Here is a 22,447-nt window from a genome sequence, read left to right on the forward strand (position 1 = left end):
TTAAAAAAAGAGTAAATGTAAGCCGTCAGTTTCAAACTTTGTTATTTCAGACGTGAACAAACCGAGCAGCTTGTTGCTTCGTCTGTTATCAGATCAGCAGGTTTCTTCCTGACGTCAGACGCTTTAATCAGAACAGACGGTGATGAAACAGGAAGTCTCTGAAGAACTGAAACTCTGGTTTAAATCCCGTGTTTCGTGCCGCAGGTGCGCGTTCTCTTCTCCAAAGGTCCGTTCATCTCCATCTTCGCCAGCGACCCTCACATCATCATCAAAGCCATCAACCAGAACCTGAACAGCGTCCTGCGAGACTCCAACATCAACGGACACGACTACATGAGGAACATCGTTCATCTGCCCGTCTTCCTCAACAGCAGAGGACTCTCCAGCGCCAGGAAGATGTGCGCCGCCGCGCCGGCCAACGGAGACGCCGCCAACACTGACGGTAACCGTTACCGTGGCAGCAGATTACAGAGTTGTTACACTTTATTAATGTATTTAATGATCTGTTAAAGGCTTTTTTAGCCTTAGTGAAGGAGTGTTGAAGCTAAAACAGGCTGTGAAGTTAAAATGTAACAGCTGCTGATATCTGGAAAACCGTCAAATGTTATTCACACGTTCATGTTCCTCAGAGGATGAATCCTGATATTATACACTGATGACATCACAGATGATTCTGTAAATAACAGAGTATGAAGAGTTTCTATAAAACATCGTGTTGTTGATGCTCTTCAGCTCTAATTCATCTGTAACGAGTCCACATGCAGGAAATTAATCTGTAACTATTTTGATAACTGAATCATCGTTTTAGTGAATTTTTTTAAGCAAAAATGCCAAAAATCTGCTGGTTGCAGCTTCTCAAATGTGAAGATTTGAATCTTTTATGTCATAAACTGAAAATCTTTTGATTAGATTAAACAGCTGAAGACACTTTGGACTCTGAGGAATCATCTGATGAAAGTTACTGCAGGTCATCCTGTCGGGAACATGAACGTGTAAAAACAAATTTAATTCATAAAGTTCGATATTTCACTCAAAACTACAAAAGTCAACCACACGGTGGCGCCAGAGGATCATCAAACACTTCATACTGATTTATATTGAAATATAACTGTGTGTGTGTGTGTGTGTGTGTGTGTGTGTGTGTGTGTGTGTGTGTGTGTGCGTGTGTGCGTGTGTGTGTGTGTCGGCAGGTTGGCACGAGGAGTTGGACAGGAAACTGTCTCAGCACAGTTTAGGAGAACTCACCAAGTTTGGCAGCAAGACGACGCTGAACCGCCGGGTGAGTGTGTGTGTGAGTGTGTGTGTGTGTGTGTGTGTGTGTGTGTTAGAGTGAGAGTGTGTGTGTGTGTGTGTGTGTGTGAGAGTGTGTGTGTGTGTGTGTGTGTGTGAGAGTGTGTGTGTGAGAGTGTGTGTGTGTGTGTGTGTGTGTGTGAGAGTGTGTGTGTGTGTGTGTGAGAGTGTGTGTGTGTGTGTGTGTGTGTGTGTGTGTGTGTGTGTTAGAGTGAGAGTGTGTGTGTGTGTGTGAGAGTGTGTGTGTGTGTGTGTGTGTGTGTGTGTGTGTGTGAGAGTGTGTGTGTGTGTGTGTGTGTGTGAGAGTGTGTGTGTGTGTGTGTGTGTGTGTGTGTGTGTGTGTGAGAGTGTGTGTGTGTGTGTGTGTGTGTGTGTGTTAGAGTGAGAGTGTGTGTGTGTGTGTGTGAGAGTGTGTGTGTGTGTGTGTGTGTGTGTGTGTGTGTGTGTGTGAGAGTGTGTGTGTGTGTGTGTGTGTGTGTGTGTGAGAGTGTGTGTGAGAGTGTGTGTGTGTGTGTGTGTGTGTGTGTGTGTGATCTGATTCTGACTTTAAGGCTGCAAATAAAGATTGTTTTCATTATCAATTAATCTCCTGATTATTTTCCTGATTAATCAATAAGCTGTTATAATATATAATATATAATATATGACGTCAACTTTGACATTCAGTTTAATGTCACATGACAAAGAAAATCATTAAATCTTCACATTTAAGAAAAAGCAACCAGCAGATTTTTCTCTTCGTCTTTGCTTTAAAAAAATCATTAAAACGATTAATTAATAATCATTAATTAATTGATTAATCGACTGATTGTTGCAGCTCTAATCGAGTTTTATCACATTTGAGAAACCAAAGAAAACTAAACTATTGAAATCAGCAGCAGCAGCGTGTTTCAGTCAGTCAATCGATCAGTTTTTATTGATAAGGTGTTCTCTGTGTGCAGGACACGTACCGGCGGCGGCAGGTGCAGCGATCGGTGACTCGTCAGATGTCGTTCGACCTGACGAAGCTGCTGGTGACGGAGGATTGGTTCAGTGACATCAGCCCGCAGACCATGAGGAGGCTGCTCAACATCGTCTCTGTCACAGGTCACTAGATCAATAAATATTGACCAGTATGTCCTGATCGGTATCTCTTCTGGCCCCGATCCTCTAAAGAGAAGACGTCTCACTCTGCTGCTTCACTCTAAAGTCGACTCTTCCTGTTTGTACGTGCAGGTCGTCTGCTGAGAGCCAATCAGATCAGCTTTAACTGGGACCGCCTGGCGTCCTGGATCAACCTGACGGAGCAGTGGCCCTACAGGACGTCCTGGCTCATCCTGTACCTGGAGGAGACCGACGGAGTCCCCGACCAGGCCACGCTCAAGACCGTCTACGAGAGGTCAGAGGTCACACTTAGTGTCTTAGTGTCAGAGGTCAGAGGTCACACTCAGTATCATATCAGAGGTCAGAGGTCATGCTCAGTATCATATCAGAGGTCAGAGGTCATGCTCAGTATCATATCAGAGGTCAGAGGTCACACTTGCTGCAGACTCTCAAACATTTAAACAACAGTTTTTAAAAAAATCAAACGAGAATCATGTCACAACTTGGTGCCTACATTACCCACGATGCACCTGGACCTCTGACCTCTGACCTCTGACGTCTCTGTGAAACGTGTTGAGTATTTATATTATTGTTTACTGAGTGTTTCATGTGTTTCTTGTTTGTGTGTGTCTGACGTCAGAGTGTCGAAGAACATCCCCACCACCAAAGACGTGGAGCCTCTGCTGGAGATCGACGGAGACGTCCGCAGTTTCGAGGTCTTCCTGTCGTCCAGAACGCCGGTCCTGACGGCGCGAGACATCCGCACCTTCCTGCCCTGCACCGTCAACCTGGACCCCAAGCTGAGAGAGATCATCGCAGGTACAGTACTGCAGTACTACTGTAATACTACTGCAGTACTACTGTAATACTACTGCAATACTACTGTAATACTACTGTAATACTACTGTAATACTACTGTAATACTACTGCCATACTGCAAATACTACTGCAATACTACTGCACCGTCAACCTGGACCTGGAGATGTTCTCTCTCTCTCTGATCCAGATGTTTTCTCTCTGTCTGATCCAGATGTTTTCTCTCTCTGATCCAGATGTTTCCTCTCTGTCTGATCCAGATGTTTTCTCTCTCTCTGATCCAGATGTTTCCTCTCTGTCTGATCCAGATGTTTCCTCTCTCTGATCCAGATGTTTCCTCTCTCTCTGATCCAGATGTTTTCTCTCTCTCTGATCCAGATGTTTTCTCTCTCCCTGATCCAGATGTTTTCTCTCTCTCTCTGATCCAGATGTTTTCTCTCTCCCTGATCCAGATGTTTCCTCTCTCTGATCCAGATGTTTTCTCTCTCTCTGATCCAGATGTTTTCTCTCTCTCTCTGATCCAGATGTTTTCTCTCTCCCTGATCCAGATGTTTTCTCTCTCTCTCTGATCCAGATGTTTTCTCTCTCCCTGATCCAGATGTTTCCTCTCTCTGATCCAGATGTTTTCTCTCTCTCTGATCCAGATGTTTTCTCTCTCTCTGATCCAGATGTTTTCTCTCTCCCTCTGATCCAGATGTTTTCTCTCTCTGATCCAGATGTTTTCTCTGTCTGATCCAGATGCTTTCTCTCTCTCTGATCCAGATGTTTCCTCTCTGTCTGATCCAGATGTTTTCTCTCTCTCTGATCCAGATGTTTCCTCTCTCTCTGATCCAGATGTTTTCTCTCTCTCTGATCCAGATGTTTTCTCTCTCCCTGATCCAGATGTTTTCTCTCTCTGATCCAGATGTTTTCTCTCTCCCTGATCCAGATGTTTCCTCTCTCTGATCCAGATGTTTCCTCTCTCTGATCCAGATGTTTTCTCTCTCTCTGATCCAGATGTTTTCTCTCTCTCTCTGATCCAGATGTTTTCTCTCTCCCTGATCCAGATGTTCTCTCTCTCTCTGATCCAGATGTTTCCTCTCTCTGATCCAGATGTTTTCTCTCTCTCTGATCCAGATGTTTTCTCTCTCTCTCTGATCCAGATGTTTTCTCTCTCCCTGATCCAGATGTTTCCTCTCTCTGATCCAGATGTTTTCTCTCTCTCTGATCCAGATGTTTTCTCTCTCTCTGATCCAGATGTTTTCTCTCTCCCTCTGATCCAGATGTTTTCTCTCTCTGATCCAGATGTTTTCTCTGTCTGATCCAGATGCTTTCTCTCTCCCTCTGATCCAGATGTTCGTGCGGCCCGTGAACAGATGAATATGGGCGGGGTCACGTACCCGCCCCTCCCCCTGCAGGAGGCTCAGCCCCGCCCCACCTCGGTGTACAGTCAGGTGTCGTCGGCGTGCTCGCCGTCCGCCTCCTTCAGCGGCCCGTTCAACCAGCCGGCAGGGGGCGGAGTCTCCCCGCAGCCTCACAGCAGCTACTACAGCGGGATGGCCGGACCGCAGCACCCCTTCTACAACCGGGTGAGTCCAGGCTCCGCCCACACACACACCTGGCAGGTGACAGGTGGAACAGCTGGGCGCCGCGGTACAGTTTATTAAATACTAAACTATTGGAAGGGAAACTCTATCAGCAGGTGAGATCTGCAGATGTTCCAGCTGTTCTCTGTGGTTGGTAACGCTGTGATGTCATCAGCACCGTCACACAGACCTGCTCTCCTGGTTCAGTTTAACATTTACTGTTTGTTTCATTTCCTGTTTAAATATGATTTGATTTAATTTATTCTCTGTGCTGTCGGATCAACTGTGTCTCAGATTGTTTTTATTAACCTGATCATCATAAAACCTCATAAACTCAACAGTCCCTGCAGGAACCACATTACATATTCACTAATAAACTAATAAACCCCAACATTAACTCTAATTAAACTAATCACTATTATTGATTACAGCCAGAACCCCAACGTCACTGTTTGTGTTAATTTGCAACTAAAGATCATTTTCATTTTCTTTATTAATTGATTAGTTGTTGTTTGGTCTATAAAATGTCAGAAAATAGTGAAAAATGATCATCACTGTTTACTGTCATATGCTCTGTTTACACCTGGTATTAATTAATTCAATAAATTCTCCGTCAATCGACTAATCGATTAATCGACTAATCAGCTGCAGCATCACATTAACTACATTTATAGCTGATCTGAACCTTTATGTTTTTATTGTGTTCATGTGGAGAATATTCCTCAATAAAGTTGTGATTATTTAATGACCAGAAACAGGAAGTGTTCCGTCTGTGGATAATAAAATATATATATATATATATATAAAAGTACTCAGAGTGAGTTAAAGCAGCAGTATTATTCTGATGTCTGTGTAATATATAGTATAAACTAGACTGAGGAAGAGGATTTCTATGAGACCTTGTAGTTTAACAGATCAGAGTAGTGATGTAACTTCCTGTTGGGACTGAGTGCGACAGCAGGGATTCATTCATGTTTTTTAAGTTGCCTCCTTCTTATTGTTTCATGTTGAATCATCTACCATGAACATTATTTTGATTTTCTGCCCCCCCCCCCCCCCCCCCTCCTTCAGCCATATTTCCCCCATCACCTTTACCAGTTGCCACGCCCCCTCATGGCCTCCTACCCATCATACCTTGCTCCACGCCCGCTCGCTAAAAGCTGCTTCCCGCGGGACGCCGCAGCCGTAAGTATAACACGCACCAGAACCAGCTTAACATCAAGTCACAGATGGTTTTAACACCTGAAATGTTGTTTTATGGTTTCTGTCCTCCAGCAGAGTCACATGACGAGTTTTTATCTGAACGTTTGTCTGATTCACTCGTTAAACATCGAAACACCAACGAGAAACAAACCTGACTCACTGAGAAATAAATAAAGACTGAATGAACCAAGTGTCAAATAAATAAAGAAAATAATGTTTTTTATTGAAGCATCTCTCCACCATCAAAATATCCAATAAAGGCATAAAAAATACCTCAAATTAGAAACTAACAAATAAACAAAATGCACAAGTAAACAGAAAATATTCAGTAAATTGTCAACAACAACAACATCAGAGAGACTTGTTATCTTTCTCCAAACATACAGAGAAAGTTAATAAATGATGTTAATGAACATTTATTTACAGGTTGTTTTCTCTAAGAACTTTATACATTTATTAATTTGTAGTTATTCAACCATGTTAGTTCATTAATTCATTAGTTCTTCTATTTCCTGATCAGTCAGGTTTGTATGGAAGTTCATTTCCACCAGAAAAGTGGATGAAAAGTTAATAATTAAAAATAAAATAAAAATATTTTAATGAATTAAAGTTTTGAGATACGACCTCAACATCAGGGTTGATATTAACGATTATTTTCATTATCAGTTAATTCACTGATTATTTTTTAATCATTTGGTCTCTAATAATAATAATAATAATAATAATAATAATAATCTCATAATGATGTCTTCAGATGTTCACTTCAGCTAACCTCTGTCATTTATGCTTTAATGATTTAAACAATTAATTATCAGAATAGTTATTGATTAATTCTCAATCGAGGAATAATCAATTAATCAACTATTAATTTCAGCCGCTGTTAAAATGATAAGATTATTTAATTTGTTAAAGTCATAATAATAAATTCATAATGACTTTAGAAATCAAACTTCTGAGATTCAAAGACAAACGTTTGATTTAGTGTTTAATGAATAACAGAATATTTATTGTCATCTGTTTCTGGCGGTGTTTGACTTCCATACGTTTGTTTCTCGCTACATCTTAAAACATTCAGAAACTTTAATTTTTCAACCTCGACAGCATCACAAACGTTTGGTTTCTACTTTTCTCTCTCGTTCTTCTTCTCCTGTTGTGACGACGCCGAGCCTCCTCCTCCTCCTCCTCTTCCTCCTCACTTCCTGCTCTCTTCTTCTTCTTCTTCTGAAACCTGGGAACTTGTTGTTTGTGTCTTGTTTTCTCTGTTTCAGCTGTTTCATTCCTCACCTGTCTGTCTGTCTGTCTGTCTGTCTGCAGTATAAGGTCTCATCTTTGAAAAGGAAGCAGGTATTGATCTCTCCCTGACGTGTCCTCCCTCTCTGTTCTTGCTGCCGTCCTCCTCACAGCTGCTACTTTCAGACTAACTCCCTCTGAAGTGCTCTGCCTACTACATTTCCCAGCATGCACCTTGCCTGGACTATCCTTCCTGTAGCTTCAGTAGAGTAGCTGGACATGTTTGATTTGCTCTTGAGTGACGACCTATTAGCCTGTTGGTTTTTTAAAATGTTTGGTTTGACCTTTGAACCCGTTTCCCAAACACCCTCAGCTTACCCACTGACCCCCCCCCCCCATCACACCCCTCCTCTATACTGGAGAAAATATCCTTCTCAAAGGCTCAGTTCGTCTTACGAGTGTTTAAGAACATTAAATTTAGACGTGAAGAAGTGAAATTTTATAACAAGCATCACCTGCTGGTCAGATGGTTGCTGTTGTTTCTTTGTGATGAGTATAGATGTCGTTGCTAATACGACACCTGAGTTTGATTCCTTTTATTTAGAGAATAAAAACATGTTTATCTGAGTTAAGAACCAGATCTTTAACGAGCTTTAGAAAGAAACCTGAGAACCAGCTTTAAAAAATTACATATATAAAGTCAAACAACCAATTAAACAACAAGGAAAATTAAAAAGATAGTAAAGCAAAGTAAGATCAGTTTACAGCTTGTTGAACCCAGTTGTTTTTGTTTTCAGGCCGTTATCTTAAGATCACAGATTAATTATGTCTTCATACATAAAACATTCTGCAATAAGCTTGATTTCATTTTTCAAGGTAACAAACGTTGTTTTTGAAGTTCTAGTTTTTAAGAAAAGGGAAAGTAGTGCTTCCTGTTGTAACAGTGCAGTATTAGAACAAAAGGTAGCTTCATACACATGTACACATATACATATAGATACATATAGTTATATCTATACACAAACATGCACACATCGCATTTACTGCACTCGCTTACACATATTTATTTACATATCCACATACCTGCACTCCCATATACAATGTTATTTTATTTAGTTCTGTTTTTTTTCTTTCCCCTTGTGACTCCAGCCTTCATCCCACCTTCAACAATTAAATTCTGTTCTTTATTCCTATTAACATCTTTTCCAAGAACCCGCTGATAAAACATCTTGAAACATTTAGTGTTTAATTTGTAGCTTTAAATATAGTTGCTTCATAATGATGTTGTTCAAGTCTTTTCCTTCCTCATCATCCCTTAAACCACTAAACATTATGGTTAAATGACAACTATATATGAGTTGTAAGCTGAGATCCACTGTAAATAATGCAGCTTCCTTACAATACCACAATAAATGAAAGTCTGACTCCTCTTCTTCCTCACAAAATCTACATAAGTCACATTATTTCAAGACTTCCTGTCTCTTTGTACTGACGTATGTAAGAGGCGGCTGTGGCTCAGGAGGTAGAGCGGGTCGTCCGCTAATCAGAAGGTCGATGGTTCGATCCCCGGCTCCTCCGGTCCGCATGTCAAAGTGTCATCGGGCAGGATACTGAACCCCAACTTGCTCCCCAAAGCTGTGTGTGAATGATTAGATCCTCCTGATGAGCAGGTCGGCTCCTTGCATGGCAGCCTCTGCCATCAGCGTATGAATGTGACGTGAAGCGCTTTCAGTGGTCCGGAAGACTAGAAAAGTTCTATTTACTGTAGAGTAGAAGCTCGTCACTAATGTCATTATAGAGCCACTGATCATACTGAGGTGGTTCCCTCTGTACATCCAACTGAAACACTAAAACAAAGGTTTAAATACTTTGTTTCCAAACGCTGGTGTGTTTTCCTCGTGGGAATTTAACCTGTGTGTGTTTGTGTTCAGGGCTCGGCCTCCGTGGTGTCAGGCGCTCCGCCCATCCTCCTCAGCTCCATGGCGACAGAGTCCGTCTGTGAGCGCGTGCGGCAGATCGATGGCATCGACCAGAGCATGTTGGGACAGTACACCGCCACCATCAGGAAGGTCGGTGACAGAATAATGTTTGTTGGATTTCACCTTGTTAGAAAATTCTTCACCAGTTTTTCAGTGTTGAATTGATTTGTTTGTCTCTTCCGTCTTTGTTTTTCAGGCCAACGTGAACGGCAGAGTTTTGTCTCAGTGTAACATCGACGAGCTGAAGAAGGAGATGAACATGAACTTTGGAGACTGGCAGCTCTTCAGAGCCACGGTCAGCCCACAAAAACACTAAAAACTGATGTGTTTAATACATCAGATTGTTTCATTCTGTAATGTGATGCATTTCCTGTTGAATCAGTGTAAAGTATAGCTAATGATTGAATATTTGATTAGTGGAGCGACAGAATATTAGCAAAAATGCTGATCAATCATGATAATATAATAATAATAATGATCACAAATAATTGAAATATTGTGATTGATTAGTGATTAGAAACAGACCTCACCATAACAGCTGATCATTACAGACTGACAGAAGAGTCGTTCAGGGGTTTGTTAAGTATAATCAGGTGTCATCTGCATACGGATTGATTTTATGATGGTGTGACTTAGTTTTAATGCCTGATATGCTGTTTCTTTATGTCGCTGATGCTGTATGTGGTTTCGATTTATTGACAACACACCAACATATAAAACTCAACATATCAGACTTTGTCAGGGACCGAACAATAAAGTTCTGGACTTATTTCCATCGTTGTCTCTGCAGTTTTCACAGTCCATCAACCATTTAACAACATGGAGACAGACAGGAGTTCATTGAAGAAATGCTACAAAATAAGCACCAAACGCAAACAATTAAATCCCCTTAAGGTTAAACACAAAAAACATGTCAAGTTACCGTCGTTCTAACCAGGAACTCTGCCGAGTGGTCGATGTTTAACCTTTGGCTGAAAGCTAGAAGGTAAAAGAGCAAACAGAGACAGTGAGCATCCTTTTCTCGTACTTCTTCTTCTCAATGTTATTACACAATCAGAGTTGGAGGTGAAAGATGAGCAGAATACAGACTTTTTCAGGGAGGTGAAGAAAGGATCACCCTGCTCTGTAAAACATCTTTGATGTGAATAAAGTTTACATTAGTTTGTTGAATGTTTTAGTTGCAGCGTAGTGTGAGGTCACCGTTAAAGACGTTCTGTTTTCCATCAAGTTCAGCTGTACACCTCATTGGATCGCTAACGTGCTAATTGTTATTACATGCTAACGTAAAAGACATCTTAACATCTTTATGTATAAAACTAAAGTACAACAATTACAGCTTGAACAAAACGTACGAGAACAACATTAGCAAACAAACATTAGCATGTTAATTGTAAAGGACCTCAACACATTCTGGTAACATAAAGGATTGTAACAAACCTGTAATTCTACAGGTTGTATGACATGCTAACATTAGTTGAAGAGTCACGTTTTTAATGACGATTATGGAAAAATAATCAAAATAAAGTTTAAAAATTCACTTTTTTTAAATTAGTTTGATTAAAAAAAATCTGTAGTGCAGGAGTTTGCTCAGTTGTCATGGAGACAACTGTGGTTTCCAAGGTCAAGATTGAGCTCAACATTTTCAAACATATGCAGTAACTTTATGAACATGTTTGTACATTTCTGTGTTTTTTAAATATTCAGGTATTTGATGTTTCTCAGTTTGTTTTTGACCTCCACATGTTGACTTCAAACTGCTTCGGTCTAAAACTTTACCTCTCTGCAGGTTCTGGATATGCGTCACATTGAGAGCCAGGTGCTGCACGAGGAAGCCGCCAGTGAGACAGGAAGCGTCGTGGGTGGTCACACGGAGGCGGGAAGGCGTGCCGTGGCTCCGCCCCACGCCGGCGCCGCCAACACAGACGCGTCGCCGATGTACAGCTTCAACCTGAGCTTCGAGGAGCTGAGCACTGTCGGGCTGGACGAACCGCAGCGACACGGAAACATGCAGTGGATGGTAAATAAGCGTCGTTGTTTTTGTGATTTATTTACATTCAGGATTTTTATATTTGTGATACAATTTCTTCTTCAGCTAGAAATGACTGGACTGAATCTCCACAAGACGTTTGGTTTCTTGTCAAGTCAGAAACAAAACCAAACGCCAAATATTCTCTGGTGTCAGTGAGGAGTTGCTGCTCTTTTCTGTTTTCTGTCACTATAAACTTTATGTTTTGGGGTTTTGGGATGTCACTCTGGCTGCTGAATACAGAGTTTCTTTAGTCCAACAGCTGACAAACTCTTCTTTGTGTCCGTCCTCAGGGTGGCCCTCACCGCACCGCCAGCATGACCAGCCTCAACTCTCAGGAGTCCTCCAACGACATCTCAAGACTGACGGACAAGCAGCAGGCCGAGTACCGCGACGCCTACCAGGAGTACATCGCCCAGATGGCCCAGCTGGAGATGGGCGGCGGCGTCGGAGAGAAACCTGTCCAGCCTCAGCCAGGACAGTTCATGACATCATCATCCGAGGACAAGAGCAAGGACGGCGGTGAGCAGGACGGACGCAAATCCTTCACCAAGAGGAGCGGCGGCAAGCCAGCGGCGGACAACTCCGACTTCGTCTCCAACGGTGACACCCTGGACCCCATCACAGAGGAGGACGAGAAGGGCGACCACGGATCCTCCAAGTCCCTGCTGACCCGTAAGAGCTCAGCTGAGCGAGGCGGGCTTTTCCAGGGCGCCGCTGACCTGAAGCTGAAGGCCGGCGGCGGGCTGCGCTACCAGAAGCTGACCAGTGATGACGAGGAGTCCGAGGAGTCGGACAACGCTCCGCTGCTGAAAGACGGCAAGACGGTGGTCGACCCCAAACTGCCCGGTGGCTCGCTGGCACTGAAAGGGAAGGACTACCTGTCGGACGCCATGCTGGACAAGAAGGACTCGTCCGACTCGGGCGTGCGTTCCAACGAGAGCTCACCCAACCACTCGCTGCAGGATGAGGAGGCCGACCTGTCGCAGCTGGAGAGGGCCAACCTGATCGAGCTGGACGAGGAGAGCCTGGCCAGGAAGCGCGGCCTTCCCAGCAGCCTCAGCGGCCTGCAGGACCCGGCTGTCGCCCGCATGTCCATCTGCTCCGAGGACCAGTGCAGCCTGCTGGCCAGCAGCCCCGAGGAGAGCTGGCCCTCGTCCAAGTCCTTCAACCTGAACCGCACGCCGAGCAACGTGACGCTCAATAATAACACCAACGCCCAGCAGGGCAACCGCCCCCGCCAGCCCGCAGAGGGCTCCACCTCCTCCTCCAACGCCACTTCCTCCTCCAGTGATGTCATCATCTCTCCCAGCTCCGGGACCACTGGGACCACTGGCACCTCTGGGACCACCGGGACCACCGGGACCACCGCCACCAGGCCGGGGCCCAACAACGAGAACGTCCGAGTGGTTCACCTGAAGAGGGGGCTGAAACCCGGAGACCCGCCAGAGATCTGCGCCGTGTCGTCCGACACCGTCACCTTCGGCGAGGAGCGGGAGAGTATCCTGTGACCTCACAGTGACCCCGGGGAGATACAGAGAGCACTGAGAGCCCACCAGGAGCCGCTTCTCAAACCTTCTGAACCAGTCAGAAGCCAGGTTTCAGACCAGTGTCCAGCAGTCGGGAAAACCATCGACAAATCAAACACTTAAAAGTTAGACGTCAGATGCTGTTTGGCTAAAAATTTTAATATTTCAGACTTTAAACTATAAAACCAGTTTAACAGTCGATAATATGACAGAATGTTTTCAGAAGTGACGAGCGGCTGCTGGTGGGCCGGTAGTTTTAGTCTGTAGTGTGATTATCAGTCGGTGGTTGTTGGTGTTAGATGCATGCGCTCAGCTGTAGCCAGTAGATGAACCTGAAGCTCTTTATTCTAACTAGACGCTCAGCTGCATGTTGTGACGTGATTTGTCGCCTCCAGGAAACACTTTTACATCACAGATCGTAGCACAGCACCTCTTATTTTTAGGTTAGGTCTAAAAATCTGACGACTGTAATCCAAAAAGCATCAGATTAGAAAAACATCTTCTAACATAAACCGAATCCTCTGATACGACAAAACAAAACAGAAACAGAAATACTTCACTCAACATACTCATCATTTGGTTATAGATCATTTAATTCGTTTTAATTTTGTCGTCTTTAATTTTCCTTCAGGCAGTTTTAGTCATTTAAAACATGTAATCCTGTCATTTAGTTTAGTTCAGTTTTAGAACTTTGACCCAGTTAAACTTAATCATCACTGTTGTTTATTAAAATCTTCATGACTCTGAACCTGGAGGCCGACGTGCTGCTGCAGTTTCCCACAGACTGAAAACGTCACGTTTGTGATGTTTTTATTGATTTTGAAACATTAGTAGAGAAAAAAAACAGGTCAGAAATTCTAAATTAAAGTTTGAGAAGTAAAACTAGAGATAAGTGACTTCAGGGTGGGAAACTGGTCAGTAATCAGTGTTAACTAGTCGTTAAACTCGTATCAGTTTACAACGTTTGTGTTTTTTCACTGTGTAGATGCAGAAAACTGTTTCTAGTTTAGATGTAGTTCTTTATTTACACTGTGAGCCAAATGAACAAATCAGTGATCGTGTTTCACCGTCGTGTTTTCACTAAGAGCCGAAACTGAGAACTGCAGTAAAATTAATATTTTTTCTCAGTGAAGTTTGTGTTGAATCAGCTGAACATCAACGTGGAACAACAACAACAAAAAGACCAAAACAGCTGATTTACGAAGGCTTCACATCATTTATTTGTCTCGTTGAATTAAATTATTATAAAATGAGATGTTTGCCTTGAGAGTCTGAACGCCTTTTTAAATTTAACTCATCTTCAGTTTATCAGTAAAGTAAATGAGTTTCTTCTTGATAATGAGAGAGTCTCTTAAAAATAATAATCAGACTTCAGAACATTTTTAGAGAAAACTGGTGGAAGTTTTTTTGTTTTTTTTCTGTAAAATGAAATAAATCTGAAGATGAATTATAACAAAGTTCAGTCTGCAGTTTGTTTCTGGATTAAAGCCACACTGATAATCAGCTGATATTCAAATTTTAAACAAACATATAAAAAATATTGTTAACAATAAGAATTTGAGCCTAATTGATTTCGTGGTTCAGATGTAACTTCAGTATCAGTTCTGAGTGTTTTCATGTTTCCTGCATGAAGCTGCATGTTGATGTTGATGTTGATGTTGTTTGATAGTTTGTGTCTCAGTGCTCGTTAACATCTTCGATCGTTAAACTCGTCATCTGCTGTCGTTCACTGAAACGAATAAACTGGATGTTAAACGTTGAAGCTGCTTCCTGACTCTTTTTTTCAATCTGATCACATTTAATGATCTAGACGGATGATGTCATCACGTTCATAACCACGGTGTAAAAGTAGTACAGAAGTATTATCACCAAAGTAGAAGTACTCATTAAGCACAGTGGTCTGTGTATTATCTCACTGTTGATGTATTAACATGTAAACAGTATTTTACTGCTGGAGCTCATTTAATTATTAATCATAAGTTTTATATGTTTGGAAGTTTAATCTATGAATTATAAATCTGAGTTTTTGAGAATAAAGTTCAAATATTGTTAGAAAATAAATATTTTGAGAAGTTTATCAAAGAATCAGTTGAGTTTTACTGTTGTGTGCATTTAAACACCACTAGTGCATTTCAATACAAAACCATTATACATCTATTTGATTTAATATCTATTAAACTATGTTGATTATGTAAATACTCCGTTATAGTGAACATGTGAGAGCGTTCTGTCAGTTATGTGTCAATCAAATCAAATCTCAGTGATTATCGAGGTCATATTTTAATAAAGAGTTTTTCATGTCAGAATGAGGCTCTAAAGATGGAGGAACTGTTGTAAATGATATTAAAGCCTCCGGAGGAGAATTTCTACAGTAATTAAATAAAAAACTTCAAAGTTCTGCTCCAGACATGAAGATACATATAAATACTCTGCTTTTAATAATTTGTGACTGATATTATTTTTTTACAAATAAAGTTCAATTATCTTATTAAAACTCTAAAAACGTCATCTCCTCCTTCTCCTTCATGTAAAAACCCAGAATCCGTCTGTAAATATTGTTGATTGTAAAGTTTTCCTGCTGGACACCAGACGTCTCCTCCTTCACTGTAAATGTAGGATACTACATATACTACATACTAGTATATTTAGGGACGCAGCCAATATTTCAAAGACCACAATCAGTCAACAGCAACAGCTGCCTGTATTTGTTATGTAAGAACTGGCTGGAAAAACAGCTGAAAATGTTCGATACACTAAAAAAATACTCTACACTTGGAATAATATGTGTATATTTAACATTTTCCTAAAAAAAAAGTACAATTAACTTATTAAAAACTATTAAAACCCGTAGAGCTCAGAGAAACTTTGAAAACAAACTCTACACAGAGAAGAAAAACAAACATGTTTTATGACTTTAAACTTCTTCCATAAAAACATATTTTAATGTTGACAGACTTTCACCGCCAGGAGGCGCCAACTCATCACCGTCTGAGACGAGAGGAGGATTTAACTAATCTGATGGAGCTGAAATAAAGATAATAACAAAAACCTCTTTAATGACAAAACAATCTCAACTCAAGGTTCGTTTACTCTCTGTGGTTCCGGAGCTTTTGACCATCTCACACACTCACAAACGTCCTCCAGACACGTGGGAACTTTGAGTGTCTGTATTTTACATGATGGAGACCGTGTGATCGCGGGTCGAAAGCTGCTGAAAGAGTGAGTAAGTGAACCTTGATCTGAGATAGTTTCAACTACTGATCACAAGAATAATATGAAAACTCTGGAAAACTGGAATTCTGAATCGTTCGTCCTTCAGTTTCTTACATCCGGTTCATGTTCTGACTTCTATTTCTCGTAATGAGTCTTTATACCAAATCTGTTTTTCATTCATAAACACCGTCATTCATTATTAAACTGAAGCTCTTAGAAAGCAGAGAGTTTATTATTTATCTGTTTATGGAGTTATTGTCCTTCACAGGGAGGCTGAAGATTTCATATTTTGGAGCTTTCAGACAGTTTCAGCTTTTCTTTGATACCATTTGGATTAAATCAGTTTTGTTTTCGAGACTAAAATCGAATCATTGATGCAAAAATGTCAAACGTACAAACACAGATTCAAATCGCAATGAAGCTGAAAGAACATGTGAGATGTTGAATGTGAGGTAAAATATAAATTTATAAAATGATAAATTAAAAAGTCGACAGTTTCATGTTTTAACATAATTTAGTGTATAAAAGTAAAGTTTACAACAGAGTTCAGTTTTTCTGGACAATGTAAGAACAGAAACTTTTTATAATCAAAACTTTCATCAGGACAGGAAACGCATTCTGCGACCTGTCACAATAAAGGTCAGGTAAGTGCTGTGTTTTCAGAATAAGAGTTTGTCTGCAGGAAAATTACTGAAGAGCAAACAGCTGCACTTCCAGCAGGCTTTTCAAAACAATAACAGATGCATCAACATTCAGCTAACGTTGAGGAAACATTGAGGGAACGGATGATTCTGCCACAACAAACAGGAAGTTTCTACTACCTGTCAAAATAAAAGTGTGTGTTTGGTTTTGCAGAATGAGTTTTATTATTGTTTGTATTATTTATTATCATAAATCACCTGCTGTAACGGCCAAAAAAAGCCTCATTAGAAAATTTTAAAAAACATGTTACAGATTTCAAACAAGGCACCATTTCTCCAGACTTTTACTTTGAAGAGGCAAAGTAGTGCATGTTTCCTCATCTTGTGGTGGCAGCGTTCAAATCTTTGAAGAGCTACTGCACACTAAAACGTGTGTTTTGAGCTGTAAACTAAATGATATGACTGTACTGTTAATATTGACACTGACACCAAATTAATAAAAATCTGCATTTCATGAGAAATTCATTTTGAAACAGCTCAACGTGTCATCTGCTGTAAAATCAGCCCTGAAAAGGCGGGAACGATGCTAACGTAGAGTTGACCGTTTGAGAGGGTGAAAATAAAGCAAGTTAAACACAAACAGGATCATTTAAAGACAACTTCTGGCTTGTTTAAATATCGTCACACTGTTTGTCTTCATCTTATTATTATTATTATTATTATTATCATTATCATCATTCTTCTCTGGCCAGCGGACGTCACTGAGCAGCTCCTGTCCCCCCCAGCAGGTGGTGTTAAGCTCAGACCTGGAGGTGAAGTTACACATTAAAATGTGAGCTGAAAACAGTTTTATCGTCAGACGTCATGTTAGACGAGCAGAAGAGTTTCATTTACATGCACTGATGTTTGGCTTTTATTATGACAGTTCTGCAGGAAGTGCTGCTGTGCTGGAGTCTGTCAAAATAAAATCTCAGGTGCAGAAGTCACGACGTTCAGCTCTAAACTGATGTAAGAACAATGACTCAGCAGATTCTAGCTGCAACGTTTCCTCGAGGAGTTTAACACTTATGAGTCTTTATCAGGACACTGATGATGTGATGAAGACCACCGTAGAGACCCTGATGGTTTCCTGTCGATCTTCACTGTCGCCTGTCAGAAAAGGTAAAAAACACCAAAACAAAACAAACATCCTGATGAAGAAAAATAATCCCAACGTGCTGTTTTAGTCTCGTCAGGTCTAAATGAAGACGTTTCTTCTTCATCAACTCATCAGCTGTTACAGTTGGAGTCGTCCGTGTTGATGCTTTAGGATGAACAAATCCTCCAGCTGGTTGCAGGAAACACAGTCGTCTCCACAGCGAGACAAATAAAACAGTCCGGTCGTCTGCTCCTGCAGCAAGTTTAAAGAAAGAAAAAAAGTCAAACAGAAGAAGAATTCAGTGACGAAGACGGTGGAAACATTCAGAATGAATCTGCAGCCTGAATTTTAGTAGAAACCATCGCTGTGAGGATATTTCTGCTGGTCCTCACTTCAGAGGTTTGAGGTTCAGACTCTGTTTTAATCAATCAATCAATCAATCAATCAATCAATCTTTATTTATATAGCGCCAGATTAAAGGACGACTTCATAATTATTCCAGTGTGTTAAAGCAGCAGTCAGGTGTCTGTAATCATTCCTCCTGTTCATACTGGATATTAAAAGATCCTTCAAATGTGCTTTCAATGGAAGTGATGGAGGATAAAATCCACAGTTTGTCCACACAGTCATTTAAAAGTCTGTGTGAAGCTTCTATTCAGCTTCATCAGTCTGAGTTAGTCATATCAAGTGGATATCTGACACATTTACAGTCTTTTTAGCATCAAATTCCCTCTTTGTGTTTCCTCGGACAGTGTTTCCCTGTTGAGCTGCAGGTGGAAGTATAGTAACAAAAAGAGGAACTTTGGCACTAAAAAGACTGTAACGTTGAAAGATATCTACTTGATTTGACTCATTTGGACGCTGAAGCTTCATATTAGCTTCAGACTGTGGATTTTGTCCTCCATCACTTCCATTGTAAGGTCATTATGAAGGGATCTTCTAATGGTCAGTATGAACAGGAGGAATGATTACAGCAAGAAACACAGGTTTCATGTTCATTTTGGTTCCTGACTGTTGGGTTAAGACTCACTTGAAAAATTTTGAAACTTTTATGGTCGAGAGAATCAGGAATGAATTATGTCATTGAAGGTCCTCACAAGTACAGAAAGACAAACGTGCGTGTGTGTGTGTGTGTTCTCACCTCATTAGTGCAGCAGAGTTCGTCTCTCTTCGTCCTCTGAGTCTTTTTTGTGGAAATCGTTGGACTGAGGAGACAGAAAGAGTCGTGAGGTCAATAAATCCTGCAGTTAATCAACAAGGAGATTATCAATCAATATTTCCTGAAGCAGAGCTCAGACCTCCGTCTCTCTTTAACCTGCTGGAGTCTCAGTTCACACATCAAAGTTTTAGTTTTCTTTACGTGACTGAATAAATATGTAACGTTTATTTCATAGATCAGCATTTTCTCACAGACATTTAATAATAATAATTTTATTTATTTCAAGCAAACACACAAAATGCTTTCCAGGTAAGAAGGAACATTAGAGCTCCTGTATCAAGCAGCACTGAGCTCATAAAACACATGAGAATTCAAACTCAAAGTAAAAGAAATAATCAAACATATAAACAAATAAGATGCAAATAAAAGAGAGGAGCTCATGTAAAGCAGATTAAGTGCCAGTAAAAGAACAAACAACAAATATAAAAACGTGCAAAATATGTGGAAGTGCATATATGACACTAAATAAAAGCACAATTACAATTGTAATGACAATAAAATTAAATAAAACACCATAAAATAATAATATAAACAGGAAATATAGAAGTGATGAGGAGGCGTTTCAGCCAGAGCTGTGATGACAAATATAGTGATACATAGTGATAATTATAGTGATGTTATAGTGATACCTATAGTGATACATAGTGATAATTAAAGTGATGTTATAGTGATGTTATTGTGAAATAGAGTGAGAGTTGTAGTGATATGCAGTGATAGTTATGGTGATATATAGTGATGGTCACAGTGATATATATAGTGATAGCTATAGTGATATATAGTGATAGTCATAGTGATGTATAGTGATAGTTATAGCGATATATAGTGATAGTTATAGTGATATATAGTGATAGCTATAGTGATATATAGTGATGTTATAGCGATATATAGTGATAGCTATAGTGATATATAGTGATAGTCATAGTGATGTATAGTGATAGTTATAGCGATATATAGTGATAGTCATAGTGATATATGGTGATAGTTATAGTGATATATAGTGATAGTTATAGTGATATATAGTGATAGTTATGGTGACATATAGTGATAGTCATAGTGATATATATAGTGACAGTCATAGTGATATATAGTGATAGTCATAGTGATGTATAGTGATAGCTGTAGTGATATTTATAGTGATATATAGTGATATATAGTGACATATAGTGATAGTCATAGTGATATATAGTGATAGTTATAGTGATAGTCATAGTGATAGCTAAATTGATAGTTATAGTGATATATAGTGATAGTTATAGCGATATATGAGTTTCCAGTGTAAGTTAACAGAAAGTTTCTCTGCTGATTGATCACTGAACACCAGAACAAATCCAGTTTCAGATTTGTGAAAACAGGAAAAAAAAAGAGGTTTTACAGTTTTTTCCTCCGACAAAAACCATCAGATCCAAACTGAATATACTGTATATATCATAATATCATGACTATTACCTATATATCATCAATAATCATAATCATCATCATCATCATCATCATCATCAAACCAACAAAAACTGAACACAGAAATTTAAAAACTAAATCCTGATTATTAACTGAAGCTTTGAAAACTACTGGAAACTTTTTGCTTTTAATAAAATAAAAATACACACATACACAGAGACCTCGAGACCAAATCAGCTATCAATACCTGATCAATACTCAGACATAGCGGAGTTGTCACACTGTCTCCTACCTGGCAGGTGAGGAAGTTGCTCCCGGGGCTCCGGCCGCTGTGTGGCCGCTGCAGGCGCTGCTGTAGCCGGTCACAGCTCCTCTCCTCCTCCCGCTGCTCCCCGCGGGCTCCGGCCGGGCAGGAGGAGTCCAGCTCGGTCTGCAGGTCCAGGATATAGTCGATGACGTGCTGCAGGATCTCCACCCTGCTGGCGGTCCGTCCGGCCTGCAGACCGGGCACCAGCTGCCGCAGCAGCCGGTAACACAGGTCCATGTCCCGCAGCAGGAGCACCGGGACCCGCGGCTGCGCCTCCGCCGCCGCCGGGTTCTTGTTCCGGGGGAAGCTCCGTCTCCTGCCCGCACACAGCGCAGGGCTCGCGGCTCTCATGTCGCCTGATGGACGCTGAACTGCAGCTTCACATGAGAAAAGCGTCCTCCGCCCGCCCGGTAAACACCGACCCGACAGCAGCAGATATCCCGGGACAGACTTCACACATCTTCTGCAGAGATCTTCAGTAACAGCTCCACACGCTGACTGAGCTTCTTATAGAGCTGCTGCAGGCTGAGCTGCACGCTCATTGGCTCCCACCTGACGTCACTCACCTGTTCACGCGAGCTGAGGTGGATTCTTGTCTAAAGAAACATGTTGGACTCATTTCAATCAAAACAAACAAGAAAAAACAAGAATATTTCTCTAAATCTCTTTGTGAGACAGACTCAGCTCTACAGTCTGATCGATCCTTTACTCCAGTAAAAGCAGCAACAACTCAACGTAAAAATCCTTCTTTATACTTTAATGTAAGACTTTAATCCAACTAATTAGATTAATATATAAATGTAGTGAATTATTAGTAGCATGAAATGTAAATACTCAAGTTAAGTACAAGTGAAAATTGCAGTTATGTGCAGCAGTAGTGGAAGAAGTATTCAGATCCTTTACTGCAGTAAAAGTATCAATACAGCAAAGTAAAAATACTATGTAATACTACTAAGTATTATGAGCTTGATGTAGTTTAAGTATTGCAGTAAAAGTACATAAGTATTATGAGCTTGATGTAGTTAAAGTATTGCAGTAAAAGTACATAAGTATTATGAGCTTGATGTAGTTAAAGTATTGCAGTAAAAGTACATAAGTATTATGAGCTTGATGTAGTTAAAGTATTGCAGTAAAAGTACATAAGTATTATGAGCTTGATGTAGTTAAAGTATTGCAGTAAAAGTACATAAGTATTATGAGCTTGATGTAGTTAAAGTATTGCAGTAAAAGTACATAAGTATTATGAGCTTGATGTAGTTAAAGTATTGCAGTAAAAGTACATAAGTATTATGAGCTTGATGTAGTTAAAGTATTGCAGTAAAAGTAGTGGTTTGGTCCCTCTGACTGATATATTATTATATATGACATCATTAGATTATTAATAGTGAAGCATCAGTGTTAGAGCAGCATGTTACTGTTGTAGCTGCTGGAGGTGGAGCTAGTTTACACTACTTTATATACAGTTAGCTGGTTTAGTCCAGTGGTTATCATCATAAAAATACCCAGTTTTAGTTTAGTCCATATATCGTCCTTTACTCTCAACAAACACAGATTCTCTAAACAAACAAATGTTGAGCTTTTCATAATTGTAAAAACTTCACCAAACCAAGAGATACAGAACAACATGCACACATCTTCAGACTTAGAACCGATTGTTTTTTAATTTTTTTTACTTTCTTCCAGCTACAATATCTTCCAACGAGCCTCACGTGTTCCCGTCCATGAACATTCCACCGCTGTAGTTGAGATATATTTAAATGTAATCAACACTCAGCTGCTGTTTTATTTCTGACATGTTGCTGCAGTTTGATTT

The 22,447-nt window shown here is 40.5% G+C and overlaps 2 protein-coding genes across 2 annotated transcripts in view; one reads left to right on the forward strand and one right to left on the reverse strand.

Annotated features, from left to right (window-relative positions):
* kidins220b (kinase D-interacting substrate 220b) overlaps positions 1 to 14,483 on the forward strand; it is a 29,357-nt gene extending 14,874 nt beyond the window's left edge. The window contains exons 19-29 of the mRNA XM_042389665.1: positions 205 to 442; positions 1,191 to 1,279; positions 2,232 to 2,376; positions 2,506 to 2,668; positions 3,014 to 3,192; positions 4,522 to 4,757; positions 5,826 to 5,939; positions 9,119 to 9,256; positions 9,363 to 9,461; positions 10,953 to 11,183; positions 11,486 to 14,483. Of these exons, the coding sequence (XP_042245599.1) occupies positions 205 to 442; positions 1,191 to 1,279; positions 2,232 to 2,376; positions 2,506 to 2,668; positions 3,014 to 3,192; positions 4,522 to 4,757; positions 5,826 to 5,939; positions 9,119 to 9,256; positions 9,363 to 9,461; positions 10,953 to 11,183; positions 11,486 to 12,703 (2,850 nt within the window). The 3' untranslated portion in view covers positions 12,704 to 14,483. The remainder of the gene's footprint in view (positions 1 to 204; positions 443 to 1,190; positions 1,280 to 2,231; positions 2,377 to 2,505; positions 2,669 to 3,013; positions 3,193 to 4,521; positions 4,758 to 5,825; positions 5,940 to 9,118; positions 9,257 to 9,362; positions 9,462 to 10,952; positions 11,184 to 11,485) is intronic.
* A 1,662-nt stretch (positions 14,484 to 16,145) lies between these two features.
* id2b (inhibitor of DNA binding 2b) lies at positions 16,146 to 21,123 on the reverse strand. Its single transcript, XM_042389804.1, has 3 exons — positions 20,620 to 21,123; positions 18,855 to 18,918; positions 16,146 to 17,965 (listed from the first exon to the last, which is right to left on the reverse strand). The coding sequence occupies exons 1-2, from the start codon at positions 20,983 to 20,985 to the stop codon at positions 18,859 to 18,861; spliced, it is 426 nt and encodes a 141-aa protein (XP_042245738.1). The 5' UTR covers positions 20,986 to 21,123; the 3' UTR covers positions 16,146 to 17,965; positions 18,855 to 18,858.
* Between the last annotated feature and the right edge of the window lie 1,324 nt (positions 21,124 to 22,447).

Source organism: Thunnus maccoyii, chromosome 17, assembly GCF_910596095.1.
Source record: "Thunnus maccoyii chromosome 17, fThuMac1.1, whole genome shotgun sequence".
NCBI classification, from domain to species: Eukaryota; Metazoa; Chordata; class Actinopteri; order Scombriformes; family Scombridae; genus Thunnus; species Thunnus maccoyii.

Excerpts from the sequence above, each read along its gene's own strand:
- id2b (XM_042389804.1), bottom strand. The coding sequence starts at position 20,985 with ATGAGAGCCGCGAGCCCTGCGCTGTGTGCGGGCAGGAGACGGAGCTTC. Across the intron at positions 18,919-20,619 it reads GCAACTTCCTCACCTGCCAG|TCCAACGATTTCCACAAAAA; the intron begins GTAGGAGACAGT and ends CTGTCTCCTCAG.